Source organism: Camelus dromedarius, chromosome 29 (assembly GCF_036321535.1).
Source record: "Camelus dromedarius isolate mCamDro1 chromosome 29, mCamDro1.pat, whole genome shotgun sequence".
Taxonomy (NCBI): domain Eukaryota; kingdom Metazoa; phylum Chordata; class Mammalia; order Artiodactyla; family Camelidae; genus Camelus; species Camelus dromedarius.
The window spans coordinates 15,192,170-15,199,738 of NC_087464.1; the positions used below are offsets into that span (position 1 = coordinate 15,192,170).

Consider the following 7,569-nt stretch of genomic DNA (forward strand, 5'->3'; position numbering starts at 1 on the left):
TTCAGGCTGATGGAAGGCTCAGGGACCCCGGACGCCATACCTCTGGTAGCATCATCAGAAGAACACACTCCTCTCCAGTAAAGCCCAGGCTTCAACTGAAGCTCCCCTCCTGAGCCACATGAAAGGAAGGTTCTCTCCTCTGCCCAGAGGGCACCTCTCTGCCCTCCAGGCCCTCCCTCTAGCCTGCCTCCCAGGGCAGCCCCTCAGAGTGGGGGGCCTAGGCCTTGGGGTCAGACAGGCAGAGGTCTAAGCCTGGCTCACTGCTGGAGCTGTGTGCCCTAGGGAAAGTTACTTGGCCACCCTGAGCCTCCACTCCCTCAGGGGTAAGACAGAGATGGTGACATCTGCTTCCCAGGGAAAGCAGGATTCTCCTCCTTCTCTCCATGGTCCTGCCTCTGGGCCAGAAGGCAGGGCCCTTCCCCAGTTCGGTCAATACCAGCCATAGATATAACAGGGCACTGGGGAGAAGGTGGGGCGAGGAAGGGTCATCTGACACATGACCTCTGACCCTCTTCCACCTGCCACTCGGCACAGCCGAAGTAGGAATCCACTTCCCTGGCTCTTAGGCGTTGGAGTGAATTTAAGGAAAGGAGCCCTGACTTCCTGCCAAAGATTTTGAGTCCCAAAACAAGAATGGGGACACAGAGGGTCCCCAATCTATTCTCGGCTCACTGTCCTCCCAGATGCCCTCTGGGGTCTTCTGATTGCAAAGGGGAGAAGAGATCACCCCCCTCCCCTCCCATCACTGACTTTTCCCGCAGCCCCATCGTGGACCCTCTGCCTGGAAAGACCAACCCAACTCTTCCCTATCAAACTGCTTTCCCAAGCTTCATTTTCAGAGGAGGGACACCTCTGTGTGGCCGTAAAGAGCCTGTGTGATTGTGACCATCCCTGCCTCCCACTGGCTTTCTGCAGATACACACATCCTTGGAGTAGAGAAGAAGCTGGATGAGGCTCACCAGCTCCCAGAGACCCACACTGGGCAGTGGGGGCACCTTCTCGCCAACCCTTGCCCCACTCAATCACTTGGCAATCCCTAGGTCCAGTTCCTGAGCTCCTGGACCCACTGTTAAGCTCCCCCCACCCCACCCCCTACACACACCTACCACCACCCCATAGTGCACTTCCACGTCAGAGTTCCCCAGACAATCGCTCTCCCCCCTGCTCCCTGCATCCTTGGGGATGCTGGAATGCTGTGGCCTGCAGGTGGGAGAGGCTGCTGCCTTGGGTCCATCCTGTTTCTCCTGCCCTCCCCTTCACGCTACCCTCAGCTGTTCATCTTGTCACCCCGGGTCGGGTCGGGCCAGCTGGTGTTGAAGGAGGGGGGAATGGTACAGCCAAGATATGGATCAAGCTTGTCTCCTGGGCCAGGAGTCAGGGACATCTCCTGAACTGTACACTTCCCTTCAAACTGTTCGCTGCAAGAAAGCCAGCAGAGTCTCCATCAAGCCAAGAGGGCTGGCGGGCTTTGGAGAGAGCAGGACTGCAATTCCTCCCAGCTTTGCAGCCCCATCGCGCTGAGGCAGAGGGAGGGCTGGCGCCTGGGAGAGCAGCGCCCACGGCAGAATCCAGCCCCTCTTGGGTCTGCCCAAATGCTTTCCTCAGAACCCAGCCAAGACTTCAGGGCCAACCCTTCTCAGCAACCCACCCACTTCAGGGGTCTCCAAGGGGTGGGGGCCTTGGGAGGAGACAGGCGACAGCTTTCCCCTGAACACTCCCAGTGCCCTCCACACCCTTCTCTGGATGGCAGGGTGGGAGGGGGTCACCTGGCTGAGGTTAGTAGAAGAAGATCTGGGCAGGCTCCCTCTCTCTGCCCAGGCTCCCTCTCTCTGCCCAGGCTTCTGCCCCTCATCCCTGCCAAAGAAAAATACCCCACCCCCCGAAAAGAGAGAGAGAGACAGAGAAAGAGAGAGGGAGCAGGCCACCACGGGTCTCACTCAGACGGGGCAGAACCAAGCAAACGCCAGTCAGAGTTCAATTTTCCAAATAAATGTATCTGCAGGAGCCTGTGAGAAGCCCCATCCCCGAAAGACGCAAGCCTGCTCTCCTCCCTTCACCATCCTGACTCGGAATTACTGGAACAGTTATCAAAGCTCAAACAGGGACGGGATCTGTAGGCGCCCAGATGCAGATGAGGGTGGGAAGGGGAGGGGGTGTCTCGGAAATGCCCAAAATGGGGTTGGAGAGGGCGGGCGAGAGGGAAAGGGAAGAGGTAGGCGTCCATGACGGCCTCGACATGTCCAAAGTCTCCTGCGAGCTGCCAGCTCCCAACTTGTTTACTTAACAGCGTGTTTTGCTGTTTCCAAAAGGAAATAGTTAATCCTCTCGGCTGGATCGCGAGCAGTCCCTATCTGTCACCTTCCCTCCAGGCTAAGCGCTGCCGCTGCCGCCGCCGCTGCTGTCGCTGCCGGCGCCGCTGCCAGGGAATCGAACATCGTCTACTTTATTCCACTTGAGCGTGGCCAAACTGTTGCTATTTAGTGGGGGGCAAAGAACCCGATTCGCACCCTCGAAACGAGCCGCAGCGGGTGGGGCGGGGGCGGGAGCCGGGGCCCGCGTGCCCCCGGCCGGCGGGGGTCCTCTCAGGGGAGAGGCGCATACACACGCATCACCGGATCACGCCTCGCCAAGGCCAGAGACACCTGGAATACGCAGCTCGGGAGCATCTCCCGAGCCAGAGCGAGCCTGACGCGCGCCCGGCGGGCGGCGGGCAGCAGGCAGCGGCGAGCTGGGGCGGGCGGAGGGCCGGCTCCCGGCCGCGGGCCGGCGGGCGAGAGGGAGACGCGGAGCGAGGGGGGAGGCGGGCTAGGGAGCGGCCGCTTGACTTACATGGAAGTGATATTCCTTGAGATGTCCGTGATGTTGATGCTGGCATTCCCATTGCTGTTCCCCGAATCCTGCCCTTCCAGGAGAGGGAAGAGGTTCCCATCGTCCGGCCGCCGGCAATTGATCTCAGTCTTGCTGCAGACACAATTTGCAGGGCAAGCCAGCACGGAGCCCACATAGTCCAGCCAGACGCTTCCCAGCAAGAAAATCCGCCAGAAACTACACTTGGCTGGGCAAAGAGAGACATCCATCTCCGATCGTTGCTTCTAAAAAAGAGGAGGAGGAGAGGAGAGGGGGGTGGGGTGGGGGGAGTGGGGAGAGCTGGGGGGGAAGGAAACAAAGACGGCGAGGGAGGGGGGAAGGGGGAGGGGGGCCTCTGCCTTTGAAACGCCGTGCGATCAGATGCAAAATCCTTCAGCGTCTGAAACCATCGCGGCCGCCGCCGCCGCCGCCGCCGCCGCTGCCGCTGGGTGGGAGCCGCGGGGAGCGCCTAGTGGCGCGGTCTGCCTGGCATGGTGGCCTGCTCGGCGCTCGCCGGCTCGCCGAGTCCGGGGTCTTGGAAAGCGAACAGCGCTCTCCCACTCCAAGACTTTGCAGGGTGGCAACAGAGGTGGGGAGTCAAAAAGGAAAAAAAAAAAAAGGAAAAGGAAAATATGGTGCTAAAGTCACCAAGTCCCACCTACTGGGCAGAATTAAAACGGACACACCTGCAAAATACACACACTCACACACACTCACACATCCATACACCCGGCGCCCGGGGGAGGAGGAGGAAGATGCAGTCGGAGCTGCAGCAGCCACCGCGAATGGCTCGCCGAGCGCCTGCAGAAATGTACAAGTGCTCTGAGCCTTACGAAACGCACGGGTTATCGGAGCGTCTTCCTCGGCTCCCTCCCTCTCTCCCCCTCCCTCCTCCCTTCCCTCCTCGCGGCCTCCTCCCCCCGCCCCCCGCCCCGGCTGGGAGCGGCAGGAGAGCGGAATCTACCCCCTCCCTCCCTCTCCCACTCCCCTCCCCACACCCCTCTCTCTCTCTCCCCGCCCGTCCTCCCCCCCTCCTCCCTCCCCACCCACCCACCCACTCGCCGGCTCGCGGCTCTCGCCCGCACCGCCACCCGCAGCCGCGCGGCCGCCTGCCGGTTCCACGCCTAGCGGCCCGGCGCCCGCTCGCCGCAGCCAAGGGGAAAGCAAGACGGAAGGGAAAAAGTTGCAGTTGGGATTGCGAGGGTCTGGACTGGGGAGGGGGACTTGGCGAGCTGACGGTGACGCGGAAAGACTCTCTCCTTTGCACTTTTTGGCCCTCGCGCTGCCCGGTTTTGCTGCAATCCGGACCGTGAGAGGAAGTGAAATGAACGCGGCCGAGGTGACCGGGGAGCGCTCTGGAGTCTGGGTGGGGGGCACAGGCTGGGAGAAGGCGACTGGGGGTGCAGGCGCGCACGGGAACCCCAGAGCGGCACCCAGAACCGGGAACCCGGGCCGCGGACTCGCGGTCCTTGGTCTCAGTGACACTCATTTCCGTAATCGCGAGTCCGGCAGCTTGGCTAGGATGGGAGGGGACTGCGGGGCACGGCTGAGTTGGTGCCCCCGCGCCCCCTGTGCCTTCCTGGCGGTGGGTTTTGCGTCCTTGGGCCGGCAGGGAGCGGGGAACGAAGGAACTAGAGCCGAAAGGGCTGCGCTGGAGGTCCGAGGTGGCCCCGAGCGAGCCGTGCGTGCGGAAGAAACGGCCGGCCAGGGAAATTGAGATGCAAGGGGCATTTTTTGGCAAGCACCAGGCCAGTACTGTCAGAGGCCGGCTTCTCGGGCTCGGCTATCGGGTACGTTGCGCTGGCTGCCGGGTGAGGGGGCGGGCGGGCTGCTTTCTCCGGATTCGGGGGAGCAGGACCTCCCCTCCTTCCCTCCCACACAAGCACCCCTTCCTGGTAGGGGCGCAAAGCAGGTGCAGCCCTCGACGCGAGCTCAGATCCCGTCGGGAGAGGAGGAGGGCGCCTGCTTTTTGCCTTGGTAGAGATTTTTCTTTTTAATAAAACGTCAGAAGGCCAAGTGTGAGGTGTTTGCTGAGAAAACGGGAGCATTCGTTGTGGGAAAGGAGAAGAAAGGGTTAGGGAAGTCGAGCAGGCAGACACACTACAGCATTCACACGCAGAAGAAAGCACAGCTCTCCTCGCCGACTTGGAGGAGGGCAGGCGAGGAAGAGAACACGCTGAATTCAACGCGTCCAGCATCTGAAAGGATTCTCCCCCGCCCCCCTGTGGATTCCGATGCAGGTCATGCAACTTGCGGGCAAGATGGGGGAAGGGGTATGCGGGTGCCACCGCCCACCCCTGGCGCAATCACAGGCCGGCCGGGCGCCTGCGAGTGGCACTGTCGCTGTGAGTAAACTTGGAAGAAAAGAAAGAAAGAAAAGAACATGTCTATAAAAGGCAATTTTCCTGACTTCCCCTTACATTCCACCTTCCCTTGGCTTCAGCAAGACTTACCCCGTTGCCAGTGTAGCCCCCTTGCCAGACTGGCATTTTGCCCTTTCACCAGCAGGAGGGGACAGAGAGTGGAGACCTCCTTAGACTCTCAAACCAGTTCCTACTGGCCCCAGGCCAACCCTGATATCCTTAGTCCTTTGGGAATCGCCCTTAGGGCTAGTCTGTGATTGGCTCTGGAGTAACACTTTGAAGGTCAGGAAAATTGAAGCAGTGTTAAAACTACTTTGACCTCTTTCAGAAGGTGGCTGGTGGTGGCAGAGAAACAGAAGCTTTCTCTGACCATGTCAGAGCAGACGCCAGTAAGCAAGGAACGCCATGTGGATTTAGCCCAACATCAGTTCCCCAGCCTAGAACTGAGATGGTTGTGTGTCAAAGGTACCCAACACGCTTTTTTTGAGAAAGAGAAGTGACTTTGAACACTTCCAGCAGAGAAAAAGAGGCATCCTTAAGTCAAAACAAATTTTAAAAACAAAGCAAAAAAACTTAAAACCCCTTTGGAGATGGAACACATGCAGGCTGTAAGCAAAGAGCCCTGACGGGGCTTTCGTCCTGACAGTAAAATGGGATTATGATGGGATGTTATGGTTATGCTAGAGCTCTGGGCCTGAGCCGGAAGTGGCAACTTGCAAGGAGGTAGACCCTTTGCAAAGCAGATGATGGGCCAGGAGTGGGGAGAGCACAGCTCTATTTCAGACCATAGGCAAATCACTTAAGCCTCTGGGCCTCAGCTTTCATGTCTGTAAAATGATTAGGTTGGTCCTCGCTGCCCAAATTGTGGCCCTCCAACCAGCAACACCCACATTGCCTGGAAGCTTGTTGGAAATGCAGCATCTGAGGCCCCACCCCAGACCTACTAAACCAGAATGTTCATTTTAACAATCTCCCCCAGGTGATTCATAAGCCCATTACAGTTTGAGGACAGAGATGTTTACCAAGGTCCCTTCCAGCTGGAATAGTCTCTGATGCTACATGGACCTGGGTGGAAGGGACTGTTGAGAAAAAAAAAAAGAGATTTCAGTGGTGTGGATTCTCAGAATATTATTCCGTTAGGGTGAAAAAAACTCGGTGTTTTAGACGCAAGGGTCTTGTCAAAAACAGACCTGTAAGGTTTCACTACAAGGGCAAGGAGGTTCTCACCCCCAGGGAAATATGCTTCATTAATTCTTAACCTCTGAGATTGGCCAGATTTGGATGAGGGAGCAGGAGAAAGTGTTCAGCGTAGGCACCCTCCTCTTAGTAGGGGTACGGTGCATTTTGGGGTGTCTTGTCTGCTTGACAAGAATGTTCTGGTTGACAGGGATGAATGGCTGTCACATCCTCATGATTCCTAGTCTCCAGCCTAGAGAGATCATGACCTAGCTTAGCGTCCTGCCAATCAGGGGATGATCCCTCCCATCTCTTGCTGCCAGCACCAGTCTTAGAAATGAGGAAAACTACCAGGGTACCCCATGCTGATCAATAAGAGGCAGGAATGGGCAAAGTTTCTTGAATGATAAGTGAAGCTGTAGAAACCTTTTACATCTGAGCAGCCGCCTTCTGGTCCCAGGGGTGTGGAGAAGATGGGAACGTTCCTAAGAGTTGCATGTGGTTGCCCACCAGTCAGGCCAGAATGGAGGCTGCCTTCCAGAGCCCAGTGAGCCCACCCTCCTGACATCTAGAGAAACTGAATGCATGTCTCATCCCAAAGGGCATGTTCCAGCTGTGTGAGAAGCTGAGGTTTCTCCCTGACTATTCATTTATAATGTATCCCCGAAGCCACAATTCCTGCCACCTAGAAAAGGAGGGAGGGAGGAGAGATTCAGGAAATACAAACAAGATGCTGCCCAGGGAATCATCACCCCCCGGTGCCTCCCCACAGTGCAGACCGCTGCTGGCCTGCTGCTCACACATATGCCTTCTAAGCCAGCCACCTCCCCTTTCCAATGAACCCACACCTGCAAGTCAGTGGCCATATTCCTGGGATGCAGGCCAGACCCTGGGTGTTTCAGCTTTACCCACATTGCCCTACTCCTGTGATGTCAGTCTATATCCAGGAGCTGTGCTGCAGGACTTTCTAGTCTGAGTAGAAATGGGACCCACCACCTTAACTCTGAGCTGGGAAAGGAACTATGGTACTAGGTGGCAACTGGGTGGGGGGTGGGGGGAACACAGAAGGAGGCAAAGGGAAAACTGAGCCCTGAGGAATTTGCTGTTCCAAAGAGTATGTGGAACTGGCAAGCTGGGACTTGGGTCAGAGAAAGGCCTGTTTCCTAGGTGGCCTGTGCTCAAG

The 7,569-nt window shown here is 57.7% G+C and overlaps 1 protein-coding gene across 4 annotated transcripts in view; it reads right to left on the reverse strand.

Annotated features, from left to right (window-relative positions):
• The window catches only part of NTRK3 (neurotrophic receptor tyrosine kinase 3), a 335,000-nt gene extending 331,879 nt beyond the window's left edge, over positions 1–3,121 (reverse strand). For all 4 annotated transcript variants that reach the window (XM_031440537.2, XM_031440536.2, XM_031440532.2 and 1 more), the window contains exon 1: positions 2,830–3,121. In XM_031440537.2, coding sequence (XP_031296397.2) covers positions 2,830–3,077 — 248 coding nt within the window. In that variant the 5' untranslated portion in view covers positions 3,078–3,121. The remainder of the gene's footprint in view (positions 1–2,829) is intronic.
• Between the last annotated feature and the right edge of the window lie 4,448 nt (positions 3,122–7,569).